General features: G+C 40.6%; 1 protein-coding gene across 1 annotated transcript in view; it reads right to left on the bottom strand.

Moving 5' to 3' along the window:
- Nucleotides 1-3,236: 3,236 nt before the first annotated feature.
- NAA20 (N-alpha-acetyltransferase 20, NatB catalytic subunit) overlaps nucleotides 3,237-15,790 on the bottom strand; it is a 43,732-nt gene continuing 31,178 nt past the window's right edge. The window contains exons 4-6 of the mRNA XM_042465967.1: nucleotides 6,192-6,327; nucleotides 4,575-4,720; nucleotides 3,237-3,613 (exon numbers count right to left, since the gene is read on the bottom strand). Of these exons, the coding sequence (XP_042321901.1) occupies nucleotides 3,528-3,613; nucleotides 4,575-4,720; nucleotides 6,192-6,327 (368 nt within the window). The 3' untranslated portion in view covers nucleotides 3,237-3,527. The remainder of the gene's footprint in view (nucleotides 3,614-4,574; nucleotides 4,721-6,191; nucleotides 6,328-15,790) is intronic.

Genomic DNA, 15,790 nt, shown 5'->3' with positions numbered 1-15,790 from the left:
ATAACCTTTGAATTTCTATGTTCATTTGTATAGAACTTTTTTGCTAGAATAAATTAAAATTCAAAAAATGTTGGATGTTTCAAATGTGGGATGAATGTGTGTACCAGCTTGAATCATCAGTAAAAACAAGCATTTCTTTTGCTTTCAGCTGATTTTAAAGGATAAGAAGCCATGAGAAAAGCTTGTAATCTTTACGTCTATAATTTCAGTTTGATAATATTCCGGTTAGTAAATAAAACTCAGCACCTGTGTTCAGCTCATGGCAAAGTAAGCAAACATTTTCCACCAGTTGAGAGCCTTACTCTTTGTCTCAGTTACTCAAATTGTCAGAGCTACAGTGTGGGACAAGCAAGGCTGAGAAAAGCAAAGATCGCAAGGGGGAACCACATCTTAATACCACATATAGAAGCAGTTTCAGTTCTGAATTCCACTGGCAATATTTCTGTGTTTTGTGCCCCTTTAGTACCACAAGAATAGGAATTGGGAATTCATCTAGGGCTGAAACAAGGTAGCCCCAAGGGAACTGGTTCACATGCAATTTATGTACCTCACCTTAAATGCATCTCCATTCTTTTAAAAAGCTTAAACACTGTTTTTCATCTTACCTTTTTACAGCTAATTAAAACTTCTCTGATGGACAGGTACAGCACATATTAAGAGAGGCCATGTTCTTGCTTCAACTGTACAACACAACTTTCTATCTTGCCAAGAGTCGTTGTAGAATTTGTAGTAACAGGATGGGTGTACCCTTTGACTCTTGAGGAGTGCAGGAAAATGTACACATAGAGCAGTAGAGGTTCTAAAGCAGGATCCTGATAAGTTGGCTTTCATTAAAAAGGGTGTTGGCAGGCAAACTTTGTAGTAAAATGGATTGCTATACTATTATGAAATTCCTGAATCAGAAAGCAGGCCTGGGCCATGAGGGAAAGCAGTTCTCTTCCCTCTGAGGGAAGAGAATCCAACCTCATATATCCCCTTGCAGTTCCAAAAACATTCCAGTTTTCTTCCCTTGAACATCACCTTCCAAAGATCTTATATCAGTATTCTCAACCTATGCCACCAGATACATGACTTATTTCGTTGATCTACACTTGATCTGTATAGTGAAAGGAAAGTGTTTATTTTGTATAGTTTTTCATAGAACCATCTGCTCAAATAAAACTAGTGATCCCAGCGTTGGATCTTAGGTTCTTAATTTTGGGGAGGTATTTTAGATTACCAAAAGAAAGGAAAACCTGACAGTTTTGTATGTGGAGTTTGATAGAGAACAGCAATCTTCCCGTTACAACCTCTTAGAAGCATGAGAGTAAGTCTGTATCAAAAACTGTGAAGAGAATATGTAAATAATGTATGCTGAAGTCTCAATAATGGCTAGTTTCTGGTACTAAAAAATTAGGAGCATTGTAATCTTGCTTTTATGTTTAAGACAACCAGAATATGTCTCAAATGAAAGTGCATAGAATTTGTTAATCACAGAGTTCAGATTCTCTTGCCATAAGATGCAATTGCTTACATACAAAATTTTCCTGGAAATAAGACATGAAGCATGGCCTAAATCCAACTGCTATTTCCAACATTAAACTCGCTACTGAGATTTACATAAAAGACTTTTTAGTAACCATGAAGCCAGCTTTGACCGGCCGCAATCCAACAGGACACCCTCTTACAACAGCCTTGCTCAGGTCTTGGAACTCACAGCTGTGTTTGCCTTGAATCTATCACATCCAATTTGGTCTTCCTCTTTTTGTAACTTCCCCTCTTATTTGTTCTAAGTTATGTTGTCTTATGGTATGTACAAAGTACAACAGTCTCAGTGCAATCATATGGACTTCTAGGAAGAGTTCAGGCTTCATTTGCTCATGACACATTTATTTGTTTTTTTAGCAGCACGGGGTATCTATCTAACTCTCCTACAGCACATTTTAAATAAGACAATCTGATTTACCATTCCATAACTGATTCAGTGGGTCTACACTTGCTGGAACTAGCAGTTGTATTTAGGCCAATGGTAACTAAGTAGTGTGGCAAATGAGTGAGCAGGTTGACTATGGGAAATCATCTAAGACTAGCACTCTTGTACTTACAATCATGCTTTATTTAAAATAAAGTTTAATCCTGGAAAAGGCCAAAGTGTCTTTGCTAACCTTTCTGACATGGGCAAAGCCAACTTATTCCAATCTAAATATAGATCAACTGAAATTAATGGGACTTGTTAGCCAACGTGGCTAATGCTAGGGAATAAAACTGAAATTGTTGAAATCAGTGAGCCGGAAAGGAATCAACTGAAGCTTCATGCAATTACAGGGAAAATATTTCTGTTTTGAAATATGAAGCAGATGTCCCATTTCTTCCCTATTAACAAGTGATACAATGCAAATGAAATAAGTTGGTAATATAGATAACTAACATATATAAGCCTATAGCTGATATGGCATATCATAGTGCATGGTTCCCAACCTTCCAAATGCCGTGACCCTTAAAACAGTTCTTCATGTGTGGTGACCCAAACCCACAAATTATTTTCATTGCTAATTCAAAAATGTATTAAATAGGTGTTTTCCAGTTGTCTTAGGCGACCCCCATGAAAGGATCACGACCCCCAAAGGGGTCCCGACCCACAGGTGGGGAACCACTGTCATAGTGTAACAGTTCCACATATGGAACTACACACACGCTCTCAGTCCGCCATCCCCTGGACTCATCATTTAGCCTCCTCACAGGCATTCTGTGTTGGTATAAAGTTTGGGAGATGGGAGAAGCATCTGGCTATGTTCCCATAGTGAGATGTCACCCAGAACATCATCTGTTGAGATCTGCTGGTGTCCCCTGCAGATGATGTAATGTCATTTTTTTGTCTTGCTATGGGGACATCACCTGATGCTTCTTCGATGTTCCTCTGCTCTCCACCAGCAACAGAATAGCTGTGGGTGGGGGAGCTGCAGCAGTTGAATAGTAAGTTGGGGGAGCTTTGGTCACTGTGGAGGATGGAACACCATCCCCTATATTGACCCCCCCCCAAAAAAAATATAGATGCAGCTGTAAAGTCTACTAACATCTGTGTATGCCACTAACAGAATTCCACCCATGGAAATTATTTATATTTTAATTTAATTTGTACCTTGCTTGTCTCCCATATGGGATCCAAAGCAACAACTATACTTGCATTTCCCTGTTGATTTTTTCCTCGCATCTATGTTAAGGCTTGAATTTTAACAAATAAATAAGACAGCACGGAGGTCTTTACTGAAATTTTAAAAACTTAAAATCATTGACATTATAGAAATAGTTCAATACAGTTAAGGAATTATTTATGGCTTAAAAATTAAACCATAGGTGGCAAATATTGCAATTGCAAATCTGTTTCTGCTTCAGGAACATCAGAGAACTTAAACTGTCCTACAAACATGTTCCTTGTTGCTCCATGGCTTCCAAATTACATTCAGGGTAAATGCTGCAACGTCCTTTGAAATTATTGCCAGCAGTCTACAGATATTTTCATTACACTGCATACAGAACCAGATGAAAGCTTATTCAATATCTTCTGGTCTGACAGGATGTGGCAGTGGTATAATTGATTTCTTCTCTGTATCTCTGGACAAGGCTTTCCTCATATCTGTAAAAAATCATGAACACAAAATGTCTTTAGCAGAATAAACAGTACTTATTCCTATGAAGATTACAAATATTAGTCTATAGCAGGCAAGTATTTTGGGGCCTTGCATTTGCAAACAAGAAATAAAATACCATATGCTTGAATTGTCAGCTTTGTATATATCTGACAGTTGCCTTTCCTAGGAATATAGTATTTGCATCCAGTCAAATGCAAAACACCTTAATTCTAAGCTCTGCAGAAATGTTGCGGAAGGACATTCAAACAAACTGAGGATACTAATGATGTTGCAATATGTGGACAGAAGGAGATAGAACACAAATCTTCTGATTGTACCAATAACCAATGGATAATATAAGCAAAGATAAGATACAAAGAAAGATACTGCTGTGAAGGACTGTACTTTTCCTCTATCTCCCACTAGAAGCCCATTTCACTATTGTACTAGGAAAGCCACTAGCTTACCATTGCACAAAGACAGGCTCTATGAATTTTTGTTCTGATTAAGTTGAGCCTACTATGAAAACTAATGCATTTGTTAATGGAGAAAAGAGCACCTTAACCTTAAATAAGGAAAAACCTCTTCATATCAGACTGCATATAATGTTAATGATGTTATTAATCCCTCTCTTTCATTCTCAGAAGTTCCCTCAACTCCTGCTTTGAAAAAACCCAAGGATCAGTAGAAACATGAAAAATGATGCTGGACTAACTTCAATTTGTTTCACTGTTCCCAGCTGTAATTTGGTTTAAATATGATGGCACTCAAATTCTGTCTTCTATGCCATGGTATTTATATTACTTAGCAGTAGTAATTGAAAACATAGGGACTGGGCACTTTAAGTGATCACTGTTTGTGTACATATCCTTGGTTTACTGTTCCCTTGTACTGACTGATCAGTCAAGAAGCTAAGGAGCTGCTCATAAGTTTATAGTTTTTCCACAGTGTAAGACAAACACTTACCATAAGCATCTTCATCTGGCTCTCCATTGCTAGCTGAATAGTATTCCAACACTGTCCTGTACACGCTGTAACCTAGTTGTTTGTACATGTTCACTGCAACCTGATTGGACACTCTTACGAAGAGATCCACAAAAAATCCACCCTTTCTTCATTAAGAAAAAAAATGGAACAGTGAGACAAAATAGCTACCTCAAGACATGTTACACTGAAATCTAAATACTGAGTAATAGGATATATAAAATATATAAAATATATAAAATAAACTTGTTCAATTCAAACACAACACACCATATTTAAAGAAGTTTGGTGCGTTAGTTGAAAGATCATAGCTTATTAATGACTAGCAGAGACGCCACAAATAAGAAATATACAGTCTGACACAGTATCTTTTATTACTTTATATTAATTTTAGATTGGTATGATGGCTGAAGTAATGGATTCAAATTTATAAATTAGAGTTGTTGATACTGCTGCAACTCCAGAAGCCATCTTTCCTAGAGTAAAGGGAGGGAACTATGTTAACCCTCCCAGATGTCATTTGACTGTAGTACTAGCAGCCCTAGCCAGCAAAAGCCTATGGTGAAGAAGGTGGGAGTTGCAATACAACATTTGTCAGCTCTCTTTTGACTCTTTCATTAATTTGTATTCTTAAAAAATATATCCTACCATAATAAGCTTTAATGGATACCAGTGTAATACATATTTCTCATTATTATATTTGTCTGCAAAGTCAAACCAAGACTTGGGCTTCAAACTATGTTGGTGTGTGCTTTCAAATCATTCCCAAGTTATGACAACCCTATCAAGTTTGGGATGGGCATGGAAGAGGAAAATTTTGATATAATTAGATCCAATACTTTCCAACACAACTTTACTCACTGCCATAACTCTATGCCCTCGCACATTTGAACAGCAAAAATACTAGGAAAATACTCTGCAGGTGATCATATGCATGTTTAAATGGGGAAAATCTCATGATTTTCAGTGAGGCTTCATAAGTAATAGTACTACAACCTTCATTACAGTGAAGATACCTTCAAATCCATGGGAGCCTGGAGTTCTTTGACTGTTTAAAGTAAACCTTCCAATAATAACCTTTAGCTGCTTACATACATACAGCATTTTAAAATCATAAATAACTGATGATATATTATCCTGTCATTACAAACTATTATTAAATCATAATTTTCCTCTTTGTTTTTAGTTCATTTATATATCCCTCAAGTGAGAAAATAATCAAAATTTAATTGCAATTCTTACAACAAACAACAAAGGAAGCAACATATTTTCTCTCTCACATCAATTAACATGTCTAGCTATCTTTCAACAATAATAGTTGCAATTACAAGGATCACTAATGTTTTTCAGTTCAGTTACTGGTATGCTTATATTTCAATCATTTGGCTCCATTATTTTCAATTTCTCTCTATATGCATGCAATTTAATAACTTTCTCCTAGTTTTCTTCATGCAGTTTTCCAAATAGTCTCCCATACTATTATGACAAGACGTTCAAAAGGAATGGGAGTGTTAGCCAATCAGTCTGTCACTGAAAAAAAAGCTATCCATTCCCACAGTGCAATGGTCAAAGCTCCTAGGTTTCATAAATTTGACTCACCTTTCTGATATTTCCTCAAGCAGCTCCATTAGTTTAGCAGCTAATCCCAGGCGGCGAAATTCAGGCGCAACTGACAGTGCAGTAACATGGCCATGCCACTCCTCTCTCGCTACTGAACCTTCTGCTTTCCCCATGACTACAAAGAAATGAACCCTTTTGAACTTGATCATGACCACCCCACATGAACATTATTACAGACTGAGTATCTCTTATCTGGAATTCCAAAATACAAAATGGTCCACATGGGTGGCTGAGAGAATGACATCTTTGCTTTATAATAGTTCAGTGTACATAAACTTTGTTTCATGAACAAAATTATTTTTAAAATTTTGTATAAGATAACCTTCAGCCTATGTTTATAAGGTATATACAAAACATAAATAAATTTTATTTTTAGACATGGGTCCCATCTCCAAGGCATCTCATTATGCAAATACAAACACTGCAATATCCATATATCTATATATCTATATATAATTCAAAATCCACTTCTGCTCCTAAGCATTTTGGATAAAGGAGACTCAACCCATATCGATATTTTTATTTTTTAAAATATTTATAGTCTGCAATTTACCACAAGATTTCAGGGAGGTTTACCGATAAAACCATAAACTATTTAAAACAATTCCAGATTAAAATAAAAAAAATTTAAGGTGAATAAAAAGCATAATGAACAGCTTAAAAGGCTGCAATGATTAAAATCACATACATGTACATTTAAAAGTAATGTAAATGAAGCCGCAAAGGCCATAGTAAGTGTTATGTTTTGACTTGGCAGCACAAAGAAACCAATGCTGGCAGCAATCAGAGGTCCAAGAGGAAGGCATTCCACAACTGGGGTGTAGCAGCTGAAAAGGCCTTCTCCCATTCACCCTATACTTATTGCTTCTACCAGAGGATATAGAGACCTGAAGACATCAATCACCAGGCAGGTATATGGAGGGATGGGCACTCTTTCAAACATCAAGGCCAAAGCCATTTAGGGCTTTAAATGTCATAATCTGCACCATGAATTCAGGTGGGGAGCAAACTGGAAATCAGTGCAGTTCTTATAAGAGTGGTGCTATGTGTTGTCTGTATGATACTCCCAAGTTGGCCTTTGTCAGTCTGTTCCCAACAGCCTCCTCACCGCTATAACATAGCGGTGTACATAAAACACATCTATGACTATGCATCTGATGTAGTAGAGTAAAATCTACAAAAGCTTATGCTACCAACTTCTTTCTCTCAGTTAGTCTCAAAGGTATTACAAGATCCCTTTGCATCTATACCAGTCTGGATGTTTGTGCAGACATTAACTGCTGGAGCACATGGAATGTCTCAAGGCTGGGAAAAATGTTTCACTGCAGAGATAAGAAAAATTAAACAGGCCTCAAATTAGTAGCAGGGCTATAATGGATTCTTTACAGACCTACAATTTTAGCACTGGCCAGAAAAATGCAGAATGCTGAAAGTCTCAGCTTCCTCAAAAGGACTTGTTTTTCAGTCTTCAACCTACTAAAAAGTTGCTTGAAAGTGTGTGATGAAAGTGGAGAACCCCCAGGGAGGCTGAATCAGTTGTAAAGCCACACCTTCAGAGGCCAGAGCACTCTACCTCCAAACACAGAAACATCTGAGCATAGAGATAATGAGTTAATGCGACAGAGCAAACTGGTTCTTTCCAGAATACTGGATTACAACTCCCATATAGTTAAAGAGCAGAAATTCAATTCAGTACTCTGGCACACTCCTCACCACCTACCCATTACTACTAAACTGGCACATGCCTTTGACTATAAACAACAGCGAAAAAATTCCTATGACTTATTGAGTCCAAGGAGAAGGAAAGGAACAGAAATAAGGAAGACCAACAAATGCCATGATCCTAAACATATTATCTGGAAATCCACTAAGTCAGGACAGGGCTACAACCCAATCAATTTTAATCAGCTTAAACAAGTTTGACTTGAATTTATCAATTAAATCAGCATAAATCTGCACCTTATAAAACTTTTTTGAATCAATAAGAACCCCTTTTTTAAGAAAAGAAAAGAAGATAATGTGTAAGACAGTTTTGCCTCTTCTTGTGTAGGGAGAATACTCTTTTTAAGAAGATTCTTGCCTTCTGGCATATAAATAAAGTAAATCAATAAATCTGGATTTGTTTAAATTCCTGGTGAATGTATTTCTATCACATATAGTAAAAATAATTAGCTTCTGCCCAGGTAAATGGGGGGATCTTCACAGCTATTAAAAATCAACTAACAACTGCAAGTATTTCCAAATGGAAATATGACACTCAAGTCCCCATTTCAAACTGGCTTTCGGGCGGGTTACGGGGTTGAGTCGGACATGGTCGCCTTGGTCTATGATCTCCGTCTGGGCATCGACAGGGGAAGCGTGTCCCCGTTGGTGCTCTTGGACATCTCAGCGGCTTTTGATACCATAGACCATGGTATCCTTCTGGGGCGCCTGGCAGAGGTGGGAATCGGGAGCACTGCGCTCCAGTGGTTCCGGTCCTACATCTCTGGGAGGTCCCAGATGGTGCAGCTGGGAGACGTGTGCTCCGATGAGAGGGCCCTTAAAACTGGGGTCCCTCAAGGAGCCATTCTGTGTCCCATGCTATTTAACATTTACATGAAACCGCTGGGAGAGATCATCCGGAGACATGGGGCGCGGGGTTATCAGTACGCTGATGACACCCAAATAATTTTCTCTATGTCTCCGACTGATGCAGTGACCGGGGATGGTGTCTCTCCTCTCATGGCCTGTCTGGAGTCAGTAATGGGCTGGATGAGGGAAAACCGACTCAAGCTGAATCCAGAGAAAACGGAGGTACTTGTGATAGGTTCCCCTGGTCCAGGAATGGTGGTAGTTCCACCTGTCCTGAACGGGGTCACGCACCCTGTGAAGGACTCTGTGCGCAGTCTGGGGGTGCTTCTTAACTCGTCGCTTCACCTGACAGCTCAGGTGAATGCGACGGTCAAGAACACCTGTTATCAGCTTCGACTTATTCGCCAGCTGCGCCCATACCTGGCCCAGAGGGACCTTGAAACGGTAGTACATACTCTGGTAACCTCGAGATTGGATTTCTGCAACGCACTCTACATGGGGCAACCCTTATACCAAACCCGGAAGCTACAAATGGTACAGAATATGGCAGCCAGGCTGGTCACTGGAACTGTACCTCAGGGCCAGCCATATTACACCGGTGCTAAAAGCTGCATTGGCTGCCTATTCGCTTCCGGGCACAATATAAGGTGTTTGTGATGACCTATAAAGCCCTAATGGCTTGGGCCCAGGATACCTGAAGGACGCCTCTCCCCATATATTCCGCCTCGCACCTAGAACGTCTGGGCAGGGCAACTACTCAGGGTTCCAGGGGCTAGGCTTACCTCCACTACGAGGAAGTTCATATTCCATGCTGCCCCGGCCCTTTGGAATCGCTGCCCACAGAGCTCCGCTCGGCCACCTCCCTGGCCCAATTAGAAGGGATCTGAAAACCTTCCTTTTCCATGCAGCATTCCCGATTAAAGCCCCAATAGGTCTACCTCCCTTTTACTGGCAAGAAGACTGGCTAACGGGGTTTTATTCGCTTTATTATTTGTACTTTTGATGTATTTGATCTGTTGTATTGTGTTTATGTATGTTTTTTACTTTCTGCTGTTACCGCCCTGATCTATGGAAGGGCGGTATAAAAATAAAATTTTATTTATTTATTATTATTTACAACTAATTAAATGCAAGACAAAAAATGGACTACCCACAAAGAAGAAGACCAGTCCACTTACTGTAACCCATTAGTTCTCCACCAGGTGCTTCTGCAACAAATAAATACTCTGGCCAGTGAGCCAAATACGGTAAGTAAAATGGAATTCCATACTATGGAGTATTCGTGTGTTAAGAGTATACTTCAACAAGTATAAACTATATTTTTTAAATACCCAACTTGCCTTAATACTCATATTACCACTATAATAACTGCATGGCCCAATCTAACCAAAAAGAACAACTCTGATCATATATTACTGTAAAAGATACTGACTGTTATATACTCAGGGTTACTTCACGGTTTCATTTACCTCACAGCATTTCTCCACTGAATATATTGTAGCTATAACTATTTAACAGCAAATAATTAGTTGTAAGAGCTCAGAAACTATATATTTTTTGTTTTGTATAAGTTTCATCTCCCATTTCAGGTGCTTTTTGAACTCTTTCATCTATTATTCGGAAATATAATGCATGGATGCTAAAAAACATGTTTGCAATGCGTTGGCCCAATATCCATGGATTATGGATCCATTGGAGTCCATCATTCACAGCTGGAAATACACACACGCTCCATCGAAATCAACTTTGATTTGCCATCTTCTATAAGGGACGGCATTTTCTATGCCACTGTATACAACGGGACTTGAGCATTCAGGTGTTGGTATCCATGGGGGGGAAGTGTCCTGGAACCAAAACCCAGAGGATACCAAGGGCTCGCAGAATGTAGGTAAATGTTACAGTCCTGGGACTGACTTTTGCTCCCTGACAGCAATGTTAAGTAGGGAATATAGATGATGTAGTGTCATGTATGCGGAAGCTCCCACTTTCTATCATCCGGTTTGAAGGTACAGTCTCTGTGAGGGATCGTTGGCTGTGGGGGGATACAAAAGAGATGGTTAACAAACAGCATCGACCAAACCATTTCATCCTATTAAGAGGGCATAGAAATAACCCAGTTTGGCAGCGCTTTAACTTGTTGTCTGGCCCCTTGCTATGGAATTCTGGGAGTTGGAGTTTGTTGTGGGGCCCAGACGGGCTTGCTCCGCTCTGGGCCCCACAAACAAACTCCAACTCCAGATTCCATAGCCCTGAGCCAGACAAGAGTTAAAGCGCTGCCAAACCGGGTTATTCCCCAGTGTGGCTCCTGCCTCCCATTTGTATGCCCTTGTATGCCCTCCTTCTCCCCTTCCTCCTGCCTCACATGTTGTTGAAGCGGAAAGGTCGTTGCAGGTGAAGGCCCGCAGCGAATGTATGGCTCTCTCGCCAAAAAGAGTTTTTTAAATCGGATTTAAATTGGTTTTTTAAATCCGACCGGAAGTGCTTCCGTCCCCTTTGACCTGCCCCGGGTACTTCCTGTCGGAAGTGGGCTACTTGCCTCTGCGCGCGAACGTTCTATTCTAGCAACAGACTCTCTGGATTCGGAGGCGAGGAAGCGTTCCGACGTCATAGAGATAGGAAAAAATAGAGACTGACGCACGCCTCTTCTCATTGTTTAGCACCACGCTGCGGGAATATTAAAGCTTGGCTCAAGTCATCAGATATAGGAAAAATAAAGAGTGACACACGCGGCCTCTCCCAGCTTTGCATCCAACTGAGGAAAAATCGGTTTTGACGCCGCGTTTAAGTGTCCGCTGTGGGATAAAGTTTCCAGAAGTTCCACAAACCTTGAGCCTTTGCAGTTTAAAAGTTATTTCTGCAGTGTGGATGCAACCCTTTTGTCGAATTGTCCGTGGGGTAAAGGTGGCTGGCGAAATGGTGAAATAGGTTGCATCCACACTGGAGAAATAACCCGGTTTGGCACCGCTCTAGTGACCTGGCTCAAGGCTGTGGAATTTGTGATTGGGGTTTGCTGTGCTCTGCTCTGGTCCCCACAACAAACTCCAGTTCCAGAATTCCACAACCTTTGAGCCAGGGCACTTAGAGCGGTGCCAAAACGGGTTATTTTCTCCAGTTGTGGTGTAGGCATTATCCCTTTGTGACTGTGCATGACAAGCAACAACTTTTCATCACACACACAAATATTATGGGGGACAAGAGCCCAGGGTGACCAGGCGTCCTCCTTTTTCCAGGACACGTCCTCCATTTCAACTTTCTGTCCAGGAGGCATTTCAAAATGACCTCCATTTGGACAGACTCAGAAGCCTGAGTTTTATTGATAGCAGTTTTGTTTTTAGTTTTTACTTGGTAATGCCCTCCATTTTGTGGTGCCTTGTCCTCCTTTGAGGTTAGGCCTCCTCAGGTCATCCTGCATGAGCCCTTTCTTCATTTCACCCTGGGACAGTCAGTTATGACCAGCAGACATTCATGTCAAGGGGAAACCTTTACTTTTAACCATTGACTACTTCTTACATTGATCCCTACTTTGAAATAGCCAAAGATTTCCCATACTTGGATCAATCTTGATTCAAAGAGAGACTGCACTGCACTCAAGAAAGAAGAAAATTTGAAACGCACTGCAAAATGATCCATCTTGAGACGATTTAACTGTCCTGACTCAGAGCTAGGGAATCCTGGGAATTGTAGTTTTTATTGTGACCCAGAGCTCTCTGACAAAGAATGGCCAACTGTCTCACAAAACTACAGTTCCCAGGATTGCCCTATCACTGAGCCAGGGCAGTTTAAAGCAGTCTCATACTGGATTATGTTCTGCAGTGTGTTAGATCTAAGAGTAAAGATATATAACTGAGACTACAGTGGACTATCCCAGCCACTGTATTCCCCTCGCCATGTACAATGTGACAGTGGTGGTGGAAGGAAAGCGGATTAAGAAGAAAATCAATGCATTTGAGATGTGATGCCAGAGAAGGTGCTGGGGATACCATGGACAGCAAAAGACTAACAAATAGGTCCTTTACATCAAGCCCAAAATCTCTTGGAGGCATGATAACAAACTGATGATGGCCATTACTTGGCCATGATCATGGAAGGCATGATCATTGGAAAAAAACACAATATCTGGAAGGGAGGAGGTGAGAGTGGAGAGAGGAGCCCAATGCTAGATGGGTAGACTCAATGTAACAGATGCGAGACTGGACAGTGAAGAAAGCTGAGGGAATTTTAGGCTGCATTAATAAGTTATAGTGTCTAGATAAGGATGTTGCCACTTTATTCTGCTTTTATGGCCCCACCTGGAATTTTGTGTCCTTTCTGGGCACCACAATTCAAAAAGGATTTGTTTTGAAAAAACTGGAGCTGTTCAAAGGATGGGCGACTAAAATGGTGATTGGTCTGGATACCATGTCCTATGAGGAATACTTAGGAGCTGGGGATGTTTGCTGGGAGAACAGAAGGTTAAGAGGTGATATGATAGCCCTGTTTAATATTGAAGGGATGCTATTGAGGAGGAGCTAACTTGTTTTCTGCTGCTCCAGAGATTAGGACCCGGAAATGGATGCAATATCCAGGAAAGAGATCCCTCAACATTAGGAAGAAATTCCTGATTATGAAGGGCCTGTCGACAGTGGAACAAACTTCCCTAATAGTTGTAGTTGGTCTCCTTCCCTGGAGGCTTTAACAGAGGCTGGTATGACCATCTGTTGTCGGTTGCTTTTTGATTGAGGTTCCTGCATGGCAGGGGTTTGAATTGGATGGCTGTTTGTGGACTGTGGCTACTAGGTTATTTCTCCTAGTTCTTTTCGGGTATGCTTTGATTGTGATTTCCTGCATTGAGAGGGTTCGACTGGATGGTCTTCCAAAATCTTGATTCTATAAATAAAATCAACTCATTGAGTTGCACTGGAGAAATGTGCTGGGATCCACGACAGCCCCAAAGGTGAAAAAGGTCCTTGAAAAGATCCAAGCCAGAAATCCTTGGATGCAAGATGACAAAACGGGGGCTGTTGTACTTTGGGCTATGTTGAGAGGAATGACTCATATAGAAAGACAATAAGAATGCTGGAAAAGGTGGAGGGAAAGTAGAAAGAGAGGAATGTCACAGCGACGATGGATAGATCGATCAGGGAGGTCTCAGGGTCTGAATCTAAAGGACTTGGGCAGAGCAGTGGAGGACAGGGGGGCTTGGGGATGTTTCATCCATTGGGATCACCATTGAGGAATGACTGCTAGAAAAGTCACTAATGCTAGGAAGGTGGAGGGAGTAGGAAGAGAGGAAGGTCACATACAAGTGGATGGAATTCTCAAAGAAGTCCAAACTCTAGGAAGTTGAGGGGACGGGGGGGCTTGAGGGTGTCTTTCTCATAGGGTCGCATGAGCGAGGTCACTCAAGGGCAGTAACGCTGCAACACACAATCCATAGATTGTTGTGGCACCAACTTTCATCACAGCCTGGCTTTCCTGGGTGTTCTGTTCAAGAGATAGGCCCCAAATGCTCATTGCTGGGCACGACAGGACTACTTTGTTGTTGCTTTTTAGATAACGCTCTTATTAGGGTGGTAAAAGGTCAATGTCATCTCCATTTTTGTTTGGTTTTGGTTTCGGCATTAATGTTTAAGACTTCACCAATATAGGACTAAATCATAAAATGAAGTCGCAAGATGCAGTTCAAGAGTATGGGCCACTCACTTAAATAATTATAAAGCAAGTTGTTTTGGTTTTGAACTTATGTAGTAAAGATTTGTTTCTGAATGGCATTTCTTGCACTATAAATAAAGGATGTAAAAAGAAGCAACTGACATAGATACTGATCTACAATGAGAATAAACTTTAAAGTTGAAATGTTTTTAAATTGTACAGTAGTCTCACTAAGAGGATGGAATAGTATAATAGACTTGGGGGGGGGGAGAAGTAAAAATGAGTGTTTTTTTTATAAAAAGTCATTTGGTTCTCCATGGCTTGAACGAACTGGTTAAACCAGCCAGCTCTGCTGGTTTCCTATGAGTGCCCTGGTTTTCCTGTGTAAAGCTGGATCAAGAGTTCACCAGTGGAGGTTGTGGGATTAACCCAGATATTGCTGCCACTGTAAAAAAAATGCAGCACTTCACATAGCGTATCTCCCTTTCTCTACTGCTGTCACCGTCAAGCCAACAATGCAACATGACACCAGTTCCATGCTAGATGAAAGAATTTCCCTTCCTGTTGCTCAAACAAAAGCAGTATTGATTCCAGCATATTAAAGCTGGAAACAAAAAATGTTTTCTAGGACTGAGCTCTTCTCCAGTAGTTGCTGTGCTATCTGCTATCTCTGGTGTAGGTTGGCTGGCCTGGAGGGAAGATTTTAACAGCTAAAATAAGACTTTTTGGCTTTAGATCCGTGGTAGGCAGTTGTGCTTTGTAGTGAGGGTCCTGGGGAACATTCTTCTAGTATGGTGTTACTCTTGCAATGAAACAGGGTTGCCTTTGCTTTGTGGGCCCTTAAAGAGTAAAGGGAAAGTATTGTATTATAAATTTGGATTCAATATATTAAGTATTACCCAAACCTGATAGGAGGTATGTGGATCTCTGCCACAAACACGATGATGACACACGCCATTAGTCCAGCAGCCCAGGGCCAGCAAACAACTGCCTAATACATAAGTAGGGAATCTCTCTTTCTGTTTGTGGCATGTAGGTGCACACACATTGTGTGACCAGGAAAATGAAATGTCAGAATACCTATATGATTAATGTACATTAAACATTTGGGCTGGAAACTACACTGGTTTTGCAGGGGAAGGGGTTGAGGCACTTCAAGATCTTGGGGAGGAGGCAGTGTGGCCCTCCACCCTCTCTGCATTGAAGCTTGCATATTGAAATAACTCTAGTAAGTCTTTAAGATGTCCAAGACTGTTGTTTTTGCTTCACAATGCTGTACCTTTGAAATGTTCCTCTTGTGTTGGTCTCAGATTCCCTTTGCCAATGGGGTGGGGCTTTTTGTTTGTTGCGCTTTGAAAACATTGTCATTCTAGAAC

The sequence above is a fragment of the Sceloporus undulatus genome, chromosome 4, assembly GCF_019175285.1.
Source record: "Sceloporus undulatus isolate JIND9_A2432 ecotype Alabama chromosome 4, SceUnd_v1.1, whole genome shotgun sequence".
Taxonomy (NCBI): Eukaryota; Metazoa; Chordata; class Lepidosauria; order Squamata; family Phrynosomatidae; genus Sceloporus; species Sceloporus undulatus.
Note: the sequence above shows the minus strand (reverse complement) of the source record. Positions and strands in the feature narration are given on the sequence as shown.